The sequence below is a fragment of the Notolepis coatsorum genome (genome assembly GCF_963971535.1).
Source record: "Notolepis coatsorum genome assembly, chromosome: 5".
NCBI classification, from domain to species: Eukaryota; Metazoa; Chordata; class Actinopteri; order Aulopiformes; family Paralepididae; genus Notolepis; species Notolepis coatsorum.
The window spans coordinates 11397541-11412173 of record NC_140169.1 but is presented as its reverse complement, the minus strand read 5'-3'; the positions used below and the strand labels follow the sequence as shown (position 1 = coordinate 11412173).

Sequence of the window (14633 nt, the reverse complement as noted above, 5' to 3'; positions counted from 1 at the left end):
AGACTTGGGGGATTATAATGTTGGTGTCCAACACTGTACAGTTATTACCAAATTGCTGTAGTCTTCCTGCAAACACTGAAGAAATGTCATTTTTTGTATCCTCGCCTATACAAAGATTACAGTTAGACAGTCAAAAACACCCTGTTACTCATGGTTGCACCCCAGCTATATTCCTACTTTCTTCCTCCATATGTGCAGATGTTCTGTGCAAAGTTTCATGTCAGTAGAATAAAAACTGTGGGTTTAGCACCTGTTTTTGTGGAGAGAGGGCCTGGTGCTGGCGGCCATGTTGGATTTCTCAATTCTGAGGCCTTATTTGACATTTTTGAGCTTGGTATACAGCAGATTTGGATTCAGCACCCCTTAATACCCCTAGAAATGTTGTGTACCAAAAATAAACACGAAATGCCTTCAGCACTTTATACAAGCACATTTTCTGAAATTCTGCCTAGTCTATAAAGCATTATCACCGATCGTATATTTATACTGATTATCGGCCGATAACGATCGGTGGCCGATCGATCGGGGAATCCCTACTCTACATGTCGAGATGCTCTCACACACACAGGCCTGAACAAAACCTTCTACCACAAAAGGATAGATTCAAGAGTTTATTCATCACATACATACCAGGGCATACAGTGAAATGCGGTTGGCCATGCCCGCTACGATTGTGCAATAAAACAATAGTAATAGTAGTAATAATAATAGTAATAATAAGATACCGTACTTTTCGCACTATAAGCCGCACCTGAATATAAGCCGCAGCAGCTAAATTGAATGATGTGTACATATATAAGCCGCACTGGACTATAAGCTGCAGGTGTTTTAATGTTTAATTACCATATGTAATTAGCATTTGGGACACAATACTGTCGGACAAATAACAAGAATTAACTCATTTACAAGTTGTATTAAGTTTAGCAAATAAGGGAACAGATAAATAACATTTCAATGCAGTCAAAAAAGCAATATTTAGATTTTTACATTTTCGTGTTTGGTCACGTCGAGTCACATATAAGCCGCACCGTTATATAAGCCGCAGGGTCGACAAATGGGGGGAAAAGCCACGGCTTATAGTCCGAAAAGTACGGTAACTAGAATAGACATGGTAAATAGACATGTTAATAATCCGATTAAAGGCACTGGATCAGTTTTTCCCTATGTCCCATGTCCCTATGCTATACTTGCTGTTACTAATTATACTATGCAACAATCACAAGTTATTTTCTTAAAGTGTCCTATTTCCTATTGTTGCAAGCACATATTAACTCAAAATTAGATGTGAAATATTTAGGATACAGCCCTTAGAAATATTTTGGGGAATATCATTTAATATATCATTTAACTTGGGAGGAATCTGAAATCCTCACAGTTCTATGTTAAAAGCCCACGTCTCTCCTCCCAGGCCACGCAAGCTGCCAAGAAGCCCAAGAGTGACGGCAGCTTGGACACCAACATGCTACAGGACCATTCCATGTGCGACTCCTACATCGACCCAGCCTTCTCCAAAGCGGCCCCCTCCTTCCCCACGCCCGGCCAGTCCGGCGGCGGACCCCTCTCGCTGGGTTCCCTGGGCGGACCGTACAGCTTAACGGGCGCCGGCGACTGGCCCCAGGGCCATGGGGCGTACCTGCCTTCCTCCTCCTCCACCTCCTCCTCCTCCTCCTCGTTGAAACAGGATCCCCTCAGCCTCGCCGCTCTGTCTTCTCTTCAGACCTCGTCTTCCTCCTCGTCTTCCTCGTCCTCGCTCCAGCACCCGACACACAGAACTGAGAAAGCGGGAGATTTCAACCCTGTTAAACATGAACACAAAGGAGGAGGAGGAGGCACCAAGCAGCATCACTATCCTCCTCCCCCCCAGCCTCCTCCTCCTCCGCCGCCTCCTCCGGCCCAGAAGCTGTCTCTGGATAAATACAGAGAGAAGCACACCGCGGAGCTGGCCGCCACCGGGCACAAGCGCCGGCAGGAGCAGCAGCAGGGGGCGCCGGAGAGCGACGTAAGAGGGGACTCCTCTACGTTCTCCTCCTACACTCCCTCCTCCGGACAGTCGGACCATAGAAAACACTCGCAGCCCCATCACCTGTCCCAGCAGCACGCCCTCGGTGGCGGCGCCACCACAGCCTCCCCGCTGAAGGTGAAACTGCCCTCCTCCTCGTCGGGGCAGCAGGACAGGCCTCACCACGGCGACAAGCGGGACAAGGGAGCGGGCTCGCTGAAACTCCGCCTGCCCCTCCTCGCTCCTCCACCGGGGGGCGGCGGCGGACCGGCGAGCAAGGACGAGCTCAAGATGAAGATCAGGGTGTCGTCGACGGAGCGCCACAGTTCGTCGGACGAGGGCGGGGCCAACAACAGCAACAACAACAACAAGAGTAAACATTCCAGCCCGCTGGTGAGCAAGGACAAGCAGCACCGGGGGGGAGGGGACCTCGGTGGCTTCCACCGGCCCCACAAGCAGCACGGCCACGGCCACTCACACCCTCCCCACGCGCACAGCGGGAACGGGCGGGGCGGCTCGGAGGGGGGTCCGGGGCTGCTCCGGAGCCCACTGGGGCTGGTCGGCGGGGATGGTGTGGCCTTCGCCCCTCCGGCACCGGCCTCTTCTGCTTCCTCCGCCTCGTCGCGTAAGAGGGCGTACCCCGAGGCCGGACACAACCACCACTCTTCCTCCTCCTCGTGTTCCAAAGTGAGCAAAGGTTCCAAGGGAGGCAGCGGTGCAGCTGGTGCAGGTACTTCCTCTTCCCTCCTCTTCCCTCTCTTCCTCTCCTTCCTCCTCCCACTCTTCCTCTTCCCTCCTCCCCCTCTCTTCCTCTTCCCTCCTCCCTCTCTTCCTCTCCCCCCTCCCTATCTTCCTCTTCCCTCCTCCTCCCTCTTCCTCTCCCTCTTCCCTCCTCCCTCTTCCTCTCCCTCCTCCTCCCTCTCTCTTCATCTCCCTCCTCCTTCCTCTCCCTCCCCCTCTTCCTTCCTCTCCCTCCTCCTCCCTCTCTTCCTCTTCCCTCCTCCCTCTCTCTTCCTCTTCCTCTACCTCCTCCTCCCTCTCTTCCTCTCCCTCCTCCCCCTCTCTTCCTCTCCCTCATCCTCCCTCTCTTCATCTCCCTCCTCCTCCCTCTCTCTTCCTCTACCTCCTCATCCCTCTCTTCCTCTCCCTCTTCCTCTCCCTCCTCCCTCTCTTCCTCTCCTCCCTCTCTTCCTCCCTCCTCCCTCTCTCTTCCTCTACCTCCTCCTCCCTCTCTCTTCCTCTCCCTCCTCCCTCTCTTCCTCTCCTTCCTCCTCCCTCTCTCTCCTCCTCCCTCTCCTTCTACCTCCTCCCTCTCTTCCTCTCCCTCCTCCTTCCTCTCCCTCCTCCCTCTCTCTTCCTCTACCTCCTCCTCCCTCTCTTCCTCTCCCTCCTCCTCCCTCTCTCCTTCTACCTCCTCCCTCTCTCTTCCTCTCTTCCTCTTCCTCTCTCTCCTCCCTCTCTTCCTCTCCCTCCTCCCTCTCCTGTACCTGAATTGTTGTCTCTTCTAGCTAGCAGCTAACCTCCTGCCCCCTCCCCACATCCCCTTTCTCCTCCTCTTATCTCTCCCTCCCTCCTGTCGCACTCAGGTGGGCTCCGGACCTCTCAGCAGTACCCCGCTAGCGATCCATCACACCACCACATGGGGGAGCAGAGACACTGACGGCCCCTGGCGCCTCAGTAGCAACAACAACAACCACGTGGTCAGCCGCTCGGGAACAGCAGCCTGCGTACAACGCAGTCAAGACTCTACGTGGGCTTTCCTCCCTGTCGAGTGCCCCAGAGAAAAAGAGAAAAGAAAAACACTAGGATGTGAATACGATATATAAAAAATAAATAACTTTACTGAAAGGCAGAGAAGGAATTTGTTAGGCAAAGAAAAAAAAGACAGGTGAGAAAGTGTTGTAGAAACTCTTGTTTCTGAGCGGAGGCAGAGGAGATGATTATGCTTCCTGATCGCTCAGCAGAGACGCCGTCTCGTCTTTACTTCTATTCAGTACGTCTCGATTGCTGCTTTTCTTCTCCATAGTCTCCAACGGGTGTCTAGGAATATGGATGTGTGTATCTGAGGGGGGGGGGGGGGTCCATTATTTTTCAGTTTCAAAAATCTCTCGCGTGAGAAAACAAAATGATATAAAAAAAAGAAAAGTATTATAAATACAGAAAATGCATGAAAGGTGCAATTTCTAATATTCCCCCCCCCCCTTCTATTTTTCTTTTAATAGTAATTTAAATGTACTAGTTTATTTTTTCTTCCCCTCAACAACTGTACTTAAGAAGCTAGTGACCGGCTCTTTAATGAAGGGTAGTTTCTTAAGAAGCTAGTGGCCGGCTCTTTAATGAAGGGTAGTTTCTTAAGAAGCTAGTGGCCGGCTCTTTAATGAAGGGTAGTTTCTTAAGAAGCTAGTGGCCGGCTCTTTAATGAAGGGTAGTTTCTTAAGAAGCTAGTGGCCGGCTCTTTAATGAAGGGTAGTTTCTTAAGAAGCTAGTGGCTGGCTCTTTAATGAAGGGTAGTTTCTTAAGAAGCTAGTGGCTGGCTCTTTAATGAAGGGTCGTTTCTTAAGAAGCTAGTGGCCGGCTCTTTAATGAAGGGTAGTTTCTTAAGAAGCTAGTGGCTGGCTCTTTAATGAAGGGTCGTTTCTTAAGAAGCTAGTGGTCGGCTCTTTAATGAAGGGTAGTTTCTTAAGAAGCTAGTGGCTGGCTCTAATGAAGGGTAGTTTCTTAAGAAGCTATTGGCCGGCTCTTTAATGAAGGGTCGTTTCTTAAGAAGCTAGTGGCCGGCTCTTTAATGAAGGGTCGTTTCTTAAGAAGCTAGTGGCCGGCTCTTTAATGAAGGGTAGTTTCTTAAGAAGCTAGTGGCCGGCTCTTTAATGAAGGGTAGTTTCTTAAGAAGCTAGTGGTCGGCTCCTTAATGAAGGGTAGTTTCTTAAGAAGCTAGTGGCCGGCTCTTTAATGAAGGGTAGTTTCTTAAGAAGCTAGTGGCTGGCTCTTTAAAGGGTCGTTTCTTAAGCTAGTGGCCGGCTCTTTAATGAAGGGTAGTTTCTTAAGAAGCTAGTGGCCGGCTCTTTAATGAAGGGTCGTTTCTTAAGAATCTTGTGGTCGGCTCTTTAATGAAGGGTCGTTTCTTAAGAAGCTAGTGGCCGGCTCTTTAATGAAGGGTAGTTTCTTAAGAAGCTAGTGGCCGGCTCTTTAATGAAGGGTAGTTTCTTAAGAAGCTAGTGGCCGGCTCTTTAATGAAGGGTAGTTTCTTAAGAAGCTAGTGGCCGGCTCTTTAATGAAGGGTTGTTTCTTAAGAAGCTAGTGGCCAGCTCTTTAATGAAGGGTAGTTTCTTAAGAAGCTAGTGGCCGGCTCTTTAATGAAGGGTAGTTTCTTAAGAAGCTAGTGGCCGGCTCTTTAATGAAGGGTAGTTTCTTAAGAAGCTAGTGGTCGGCTCTTTAATGAAGGGTAGTTTCTTAAGAAGCTAGTGGCCGGCTCTTTAATGAAGGGTAGTTTCTTAAGAAGCTAGTGGCTGGCTCTTTAAAGGGTCGTTTCTTAAGCTAGTGGCCGGCTCTTTAATGAAGGGTAGTTTCTTAAGAAGCTAGTGGCCGGCTCTTTAATGAAGGGTAGTTTCTTAAGAATCTTGTGGTCGGCTCTTTAATGAAGGGTCGTTTCTTAAGAAGCTAGTGGCCGGCTCTTTAATGAAGGGTAGTTTCTTAAGAAGCTAGTGGCCGGCTCTTTAATGAAGGGTAGTTTCTTAAGAAGCTAGTGGCCGGCTCTTTAATGAAGGGTAGTTTCTTAAGAAGCTAGTGGCCGGCTCTTTAATGAAGGGTTGTTTCTTAAGAAGCTAGTGGCCAGCTCTTTAATGAAGGGTAGTTTCTTAAGAAGCTAGTGGCCGGCTCTTTAATGAAGGGTAGTTTCTTAAGAAGCTAGTGGCCGGCTCTTTAATGAAGGGTCGTTTCTTAAGAAGCTAGTGGCCGGCTCTTTAATGAAGGGTAGTTTCTTAAGAAGCTAGTGGCCGGCTCTTTAATGAAGGGTAGTTTCTTAAGAAGCTAGTGGCCGGCTCTTTAATGAAGGGTCGTTTCTTAAGAAGCTAGTGGCCGGCTCTTTAATGAAGGGTTGTTTCTTATAACTGTGACCAGTTGTTCCAAGAAGAACCAATATTGACTGAAGCCGACGGGGGGGTTTATTATTTTTCCACTTCCATCTCCTCTCCCTTTTATTTTTTATACTTCAATACCGTACGTATGATCTGCATGTTCCAATCATCAAAGGGATTTAAAAAAAAAAAGCAGAAACGCAGACTTGCTGTTTACAGAAAGTGGAAATAAGTGTACATACGTTTTTGTATGTTGAAAAAGAGAGCGAAAACAAAACAAAAAAACAACGAATACTCAGGTTTGGAGCTGCTTGTAAGTATAACAAGATGTCATACCTATAAAAGTAATTTTTTCCTTTATTTTTTTTTGACTATTGTAACTTGTTGATGTAGGGATTCAGCATCAGCAGTTGACTGATTGCAGCATTCCAGTTATGTGTGCTTCTTCTCAGAGCCTGTAGAGGGCGCCCTGGTCTACCTTATCAACGGGAACATCCAGAACGCCCAGCGGTTACAGGCACATAAAAAAAAAAAGTGTTTCCTGGAGCAATGCAATTTGTATCGATAACAGTAATTTAAAATTATTATTTTTTACCTCCAAGAAGAACTTAAGCTGGATGCCAAAGGCTGTGCCTCGAAATGACAAGAAAGAAATGGACACAAGGACTATAATAGTGCTCTTTAAGTTTACATAACCGTTTTTGCTGTGAAGTGCATTGAAAATCGTTTCACAACTTTGGGGGGGGGGCGCTGTAACCCTATAGATGTCAGTGAGTTAGGGGTTAATTATGTAGGATTGTTCAATGAAACCAGTGTACTATGCTACATAATAATGATAATAATAATAAATAAATTAAGTGTTGGACCTGGAAAGTTGCAAAGGAGAGGGTGGTGTAGTTTACAACGGAGCATGAACGCAGCGCAGTGCAAACGTTCCGACGCCTAGTTCAACTTCTTATGATGACACTGTCCTTCACATCCAGCCCCCCCCCCTTTCAGTACTTATAATAAACTTCAAAGGTTGTCACTTCCTTTAACATGATAAATGTTATGTTTTTTTTATATATATATATATATATATATATATATATATATATATATATATATATATATATAGTTAAATTTTTTTCTGAGATTCTAAGAAGTCACTAGGCCTACAAAATTAAGAACTGGATATTTGAAGTATAGATTTAATGATGAAGGCACAGTGCCTTTGCAATAGCATATTCTTTTTCAATTCTAATTTTTTTTTTATTTAACATCCCCTCCACTCAAAATGTGTTGTTTCTTTTATGGTTAATTCTTGGAGGCATGACTTTATAAAGATTGTTATTTGTGCAGAACCAGAGCGCCTTCTTCACATTCTTCCCCTGGAAAGAGAGCTTCTCTGTACTTCCCTGACATCTGAGTTTCATGTGTGATGATGTCACTAATACTCATTTATACTAATTGTTATTCAATATAGACCATTTTATAATAATGACACAACTCATTGGTTATCGCCTGGTTACCGAAAAAGACATCTGCGGTGGAATCATTTAAAGAGAACTGTAGCGGTAAAACTGCCAGTTCACCTGCTCACACAACTCGCTTGTTGAATTTCAAACTGATCACCCACTGCTTATAATTCCAGATTCAAATACGCCCACCCTGAAGAGACAATTTACAAAACACTCACTTGGAAATTGGAAAGGTTTTAATATGAGTTGATTGGCACACTTGGATAAATAATGGCCACAATGTTTTGATTCAAGTAACTAAGTCATTCAAAACAGGCATTGCATAAAAGTGCTATCTTCATTTACATGTAAACTAAAGGGACAATGAGCGGTCCTTGCTAAAAGGTAGAAAGTCATCAGTGATGTCATCAAACGGTGACCTCCAGGCAAAAGAGCCCTGCTTGGTATTGCGCTTTGTTTAAATGTTTTGTTTTGGTCTGATGTGTGTTGGAGTTGAGTGGGGACGGACAGGATAGGGGTCATTATGGCTGGCCACACTTCAGGCTCTGCCAAGACGGGTCTAGAGAAATGCACACTATAATAAGTTAATATATAGCTATATATATTATAGCATTAGCTATATAATAACTTGGTATAGTGTGAATTTCTCAAACCCCTCTCCTGTTACTTCTCCCCAACTCACTTCCAACCATAAAGATGCACTTGTGAGGTATCCCGTTTCTCACGCCCCGACAATGTTTGATTTGGACATTCATCTTCTACAGCGCGTGTTGGTCGGGGGGATTATTCTGTAATGAGGTTACTGATTCCCATCACTCGTTCAGGCAGCGATGTGTGAAAGCAATACTGAATGTCAAATCAAGGAAACTAAAAGAAGGAAGGGTCAGTATTGTGTAATGATTCGACCCCACAACGATTTGATTATGATTCTTCAGGCAACGATTCAATGCATCATGAAATCTCTTCATTTGACCACGATTCGATTAGAAATTTTCGATCAGTTAATTCCCCCCAAAACTAATTATACACAAATGTGGCTGGGGGAACTGATTCACTCAGCATGAATGGACTATAGGTCAGTAATAGGGGTGTAAAACGATTCGATTCGATTATGATTCTTCAGGCAACGATTCAATATTAATTTGACCACGATTCGACCTTAGGATCGATGCATTGCATTGTTACACCCCTAGTCATGTCACTAGCGCGTGAACCCACATTGGTGCGGAACTTTCAGGTCGGCCGACATTTAATTAAATATCGCCATCTCCTCGTTTGTCATTTAAACGGGTTATTATCTTGGATGTCAGTGTTTGTTAACTAGTTTGATGTATTGGTTCATGTATATTTCCTCATAGCTGGTATATTGTTTGTATTATTTACATCTCCCATAGGCTTCAATAGAACTGGCACCAAGCAGAGCATTAGAATGCTGGTATTCTGACGCGATGACCCTTCCTTTTATAATTTCCTTGTGTCAAATGAGGAAGAAGCAGTGTTTTCTGGGTAGAAAACGGGTGGAGTTTTCTCAATTAGCCTCTAATGGCGTGGTAGTCGTGGGAACGTACTGTGTAGGAACTGTCCCCTCGAGCTTTAATCTCTGTTTGACGGCATTACAGACTCTACCTTTAAGTGTTGAGTAACTTCAGGCTGTTTTACCATGCCGTGAAGTATACCCAATGCTCTTGAGTTCCCATTTTGTTAGTGAAAAGGATGAATGATCCCGTTGTCCTAAAGCTCGCTAATGTCGTATCAGTGTTAGGCGACGTTCAGCTGCACAGTCCGTCCCGATGGACACTGCAGCCGTGTCTCCTCTGGGTCTCAGAGAAGGAGTTGATTCCGTTCTTGTCCTTGGGGATGAAGGGGTGCTTCAATAGACAGTCTGCAGATGGCCGTAGTTTCTGGTCACTAGATTTGGGCAAAAGAGAAAATGTCATATTTAAGGCTGAGACGATATGCCATTTGGAAGAATAGTTAAACCGGGACAAAGTTATTGATAAATACTGATATTTTTATTAGTATTAAAAATATATGTTTTCTTTTTAAATTATTATTATTTAAACAACACATTTATGTTTATTTTGCAGCAATTCTTTGTTGTTGCTGCCATCTTTAGTGTTACAGATTTCCCCATTCAAAACGACCACAGTGATCCTTCTCATGTTATAGTCTGGTCTCTGGATGTGATGGAGGAGTGCGCTGCATATTGAATGCACAGTGCAGAGTTGCAATTCAACTGAATTTACATTAAATGGGGATGTTTTAACTAAAACATGCCACAAGACCTAGTATTTAATATAGTATAAAAAGTATAAAATAATTATATATTTTTTACACATGCAAAATAATCGATAAGTGATGCCACTTATCTATTTCACGCAGTTATCGATAATTATCGATAAGTGTTCTCAGCCTTAGTAATATTATGTTTTGCTGCTCAGCGTAAATTACCATATTGACCCGAATACACTGGCGGACTCCGGGGGGGGGGGGGGGGGGAATCGCCCCCCCCTGGTTGAAAAACGCGCGCTAAAGTGCCCTTTTGAGTGGCGGAAAATTAGAGGGTGTGCCCTATTGGTGCTCTTCCAATGGTCTAAACTTGACCATGTGCCCCCACAGTTGAAAAACATCACGCAAAAGTGCCCTTTTGAGTGCTTTTGTGCCCCACGGTTAAATAATGTCATGCAAAAGTGCCCTTTTGAGTGGAAATAATTAGAGGATGTGCCCTATTGGTGCCCCTCTAATGGTTAAACGTGACCATGTGCCCCCACCCACAGTTGAAAACATTGCGCTAAAGTGCCCTTTTCAGTGGTGAAAACTAGAGGATGTGCCCATTGGTGCCCTTCCAATGGTCTAAACTTGACCATGTGCCCCCACAGTTGAAAACATCGCACTAAACCTAAAGTGCCCTTTTGAGTAGCAAAAGCGAGAGGACGTGCCCGTTGGTGCCCTTCCAATGGTCTAAACTGGACCCAGACGGTTAAATAATGTCACACAAAAGTGTTAGCTACAACTCTGAGCAGCCCCCTCACTACAATATTCCATCCATTTAAATGTTCAGTTTTAGACACATCCCCTCTTGAATGCTCAGATGCCAGAGGGCTTAATGCAGTCGGAGCTGTAACCCTGCATCCTACTGCTGTGTGTGAGGTAGGTAATACAGCAAGCTTTCTTTGAAGTTGCAAAGATTGAGTTTGTTTTTACCAATTATGCATTACTAAATACTAATGTATGTACACTGCAAGTGCTTTCATTGATGGCAGTATGTTTTAGCCTAGGCTAGCTGTATTACTACTGTAGCTAGCTAACTAAACGGGTACCTTGCTTAGCTGATTCTATGCTAACCTGTGTTCTCAATTTAAAAATAAAGTGTAAATTATTTTAGGATTATTTGCACAAAATATACCGATAGCATTTTAAAGTTCAGTGTGAATTGCTTTTTAAAGCTAATTTAAGAGTGGTAGTAAACCCCAAAATTGGCCATTTTAGTTTTCGTTTTTGACGACTGCATACTTTTTTTGCAAACCAAAATACTATACTTTATACTTATACCATATGCATGAGCCTGGTCTCTTTTGAAAGATGACATTCTGGAGTGTCTGATAAAAGAAGGACAACTCACCTTTAGTGCTAATGAAATAGAGTAACATAGGTCTGAACTTGAGTTGTAGAAAAACGTGTTACTCACGTTTTTCTGTAGTAGTCCAGAAGTAGTTTTCCCCAGAATGGCTGGAGGCTTAAAAAACACCCGAGATCCATAGCCTGAAGATCATAACGATCCGTTCAGAAATGAGTGATTAGGAGTGATTTTGGTAAACTACAAAAGAAAAGCTCAGTTTTCTCATAGACTTCAACTAATTCTCTTCCTGTTTTCGCTCGTGACTTCACCTATATCCCTGATTCGTACATCCCCAGGTGGGGTATCGTTGGAAAGCCACACTCATTGGCTACAACCCTGTCCAATCATTTTCGAGATCGCCAAATGATTGACGGAACTAGAGCCCCAAGAGTCGGGAGTAGTATTTGCGCAATACCGTGTACTTCGCGCAAGCCTCACATATCGGCATGTAACTCGAGAACCGCTGACTGGATTTTGTCGCCTGAAAGGGCTTTAATTCGATATATATATTGTATTAAAAAATATGCACAACCGGGCGGCTAGGTGGTGCAGTGGGCAAGGCGCTCACCTCCAATGCTGGAGACGCTGGGTTCGAGCCAAGCTCTCCACATTGCTTTCAGTTTGGCTGTTCGTTCATACTAATACATTTGGCAGTATTAGGGGGTGGGAAACTGATGGGTGGGGATCGGACGTTGTGGACAGCGACTCCTACAGGTCGGTTGGTGCGCCTGCGCAGTAGAATCAGGAAGCGATGGGGGCGGCGTCCCTCCAAAGCGCAGACCCCTGACGCTGAAAGATCGCGCCGCGCAGGTGGAAAGATGCGACGGCTGCTACCTCGAGTATCGGAGGGGACTCGTGCTATGTATGGCTTACACGTCCACATTACAGCCGGCTTGTGGGAGGCAAGAGACAGCGTTCGAGACAGGGGAGGGTTGAATTGGACGATACGAAATTGGGATGGGAGAAAAATAGAAAATGGGAGAAAAAGTGGATAAAAAAAAATAGCCACTAGAGGTCGCCAAAGTGCAGGTGGGCAAATCGTCCTCAAGAGGGCCCACATGTGGGCCCCTACCTGATAAGAAGTGGGTTTAGCATTGGCCTATATTTTATGATTACAGAATGTCAAGGAGAGAAAGAAATCGGAAGAATATTAAAAAGCAGCTCAAAAATTCTCTTTGAAAAATTTGGTCTAAAAGCAACAATAGTAATGGAGGAGATAAGGGGGCGGCTACGTGGCGTAGTGGGCAAGGCGCTCGCCACAAATGCGGAGACGCTGGGCTCGCCTGTTCGAGCCCAGCGCTCCACATTGCTTTCAGTTTAGCTGGTCGTTCATACTAATACACATTGGCCGTATTAGGGGGTGGGAAACTGATGGGTGGGGATCGGGCGTTGTGGACAGTGACTCCTACAGGTCGGTTGGTGCGCCTGCGCAGTAGAATCAGGAAGTGTCGGGGGCAGCGTGAGCCTCCCACGCGTTACTCCTCGCCACTGAGAGATCGAGCTGCGCAGGTGAAAAGATGCGACTGCTGTTACCTCAAGTACCGGAGGGGACTTGTGCTATGTATGACTTAGTCCACGTTGCAGCCGGCTTGTGGGAGGCAAGAAACAGCGTTCGTGACAGGGGAGGGTTGAATTGGATGATATGAAATTGGGATGGGAGAATATATAGAAAAATGGGAGAAAAAGTGGATAAAAAAAAAGTAATGGAGGAGATAAGGATACAGTTATGTATTTGTAAGTCCTCACTACTAGATACATGTACAAGCTTGTCTCACAGAGCCATAGTTTGGATTATAACTGAGAATCTGGTGCTAATATGGTCAATAATGCTTATTTTGGACAGACAATTGTGCCTTAAATATTTAAATTGAGCAACCATAGACCCTTTTTATTCCAATCAAGGCAAGAGGGCTAGTGGTGGTAGTGCTATATGACATATTATTTTATAATACAATTATAACATTGTAGGCTACATACGAATATTATATACAGTACAATTATATTACTATTATAAAACAGATATTATTTGCTCCACCTTAGATAAAGACAGTACAGACAATGAAGATGGAGATAGTCAACAGGGAAATAATGATATCAGGAAGAGAGATGGTGAAGAAGTGGAGGAAAGAGAAAATGTAGATTCTATGGAGAGAAATTATGAAGAAGTGGAGGAAAGAGAAATGCAAATGATTCTATGGAGAGAAATGATGAAGAAGTTGAGGAAAGAGAATGCAGATGATGCTATGGAGAGAAATGATGATGAAGACGGTTATGGAGATGCTAAAAAAAGCGAGGATGAAAATGATGATAGGGAGAGAAATTATTCAAACGACACAACAACAAATAACTTGAATGCTCTCCTGTTGCCATTAAAATATCCCACTGATCCAGCCAGTATCCAGGTACAATATATAAACTTTAATGGAGAGAATGGGGAAGATAGAGGGGGGAGGGAGAGATACAGTAGAAGATAGAATGAGAGGACAGGATGAGAAGGAGAGGACATGAGGAGAGAAGGAGAGTACAGGAGGACAGAAGGAGAGGGCAGGAGGGGTGTTGGGAGAGAGAAAGGAAGAAGCTCAACGGCACTCAAATTAACTTTAACTGTTAAACTGTTTTATATCCTGTAAAATATATGTTGTAAATAGCTTTTAAAGAATAGGTTCACTATTTTTAAACCCAGACTATATTAAAATGCTGTTTCCCAAATATTTATATTCCTCACTGATATCTTTAGCATTGAGAAATGTACCACTGCAGCAATGGTTTAGGCCTTCAAACACCATGATAATCTACTTTTCAAACACATGATAAATCTAAGTTTCAAACACTATGATAAATCCACTTTTCAAACACCATGATAATTTACTTTTCAAACACCATGATAAATCTACTTTTCAAACACCATGACAATGAGGTGAAATAAACATTTGAAAGGTGTATTGTTCCCTGTGTGCTTTTATCATAGAGGTGTGGTTATATTATTAATCTGGATTGTCTGTTATTCTAATGTTAATCTTAATCAAGGATGAAGACTATTTCACCATACATGACGCATCATAGCTTTTTGCTCACTGATGGGGTCCCATGTTGTGCAGTAGGTGCCCTTTTTTCTTTTCGCCCCTGCCCTTCAAAACAGCCTGAGTACGCCACTGCCCGAATATAAGACGCACTCCCAACCCTCCGTAGTGCAGAAGACAGATATGGCTGAACCTATTACCATTCTGGTATAGGGGGGGGGGGACACTTTGGCTTGTTTGTATTTATTTAAACCAATCGCAATCATCCTGGGAGGCGCTAAGCTATAATAGTGTCACGGATAGCGGAAGAGGAGGAGAGAATTCAGACTGAAATAGTCGGCTAATGGCAGCTTATACCCACAGTCCATAGTTGCCAAACATGTTGTAGCTTACCGGGAAAGGGGCTAAATAATGCTCAAGTTTAACTTTATTTACTGTGACCCGTCCAATAATAATAATAAA

General features: G+C 44.3%; 2 protein-coding genes across 4 annotated transcripts in view; one reads left to right on the top strand and one right to left on the bottom strand.

Annotated features, from left to right (window-relative positions):
- ccnt2a (cyclin T2a) overlaps nt 1-4401 on the top strand; it is a 42313-nt gene extending 37912 nt beyond the window's left edge. The window contains exons 9-10 of one of the 2 annotated variants that reach the window (XM_084315007.1): nt 1409-2729; nt 3606-4401. In XM_084315007.1, the coding sequence (XP_084171133.1) occupies nt 1409-2729; nt 3606-3619 (1335 nt within the window). In that variant the 3' untranslated portion in view covers nt 3620-4401. Of the gene's footprint in view, nt 1-1408; nt 2730-3585 lie in introns of both variants that reach the window. The other variant, XM_084315006.1, reaches the window with a different exon arrangement.
- Nucleotides 4402-7780: 3379 nt separating this feature from the next.
- map3k19 (mitogen-activated protein kinase kinase kinase 19) overlaps nt 7781-14633 on the bottom strand; it is a 92817-nt gene continuing 85964 nt past the window's right edge. For both annotated transcript variants that reach the window (XM_084314616.1, XM_084314617.1), the window contains exon 9: nt 7781-9440. In XM_084314616.1, coding sequence (XP_084170742.1) covers nt 9302-9440 — 139 coding nt within the window. In that variant the 3' untranslated portion in view covers nt 7781-9301. The remainder of the gene's footprint in view (nt 9441-14633) is intronic.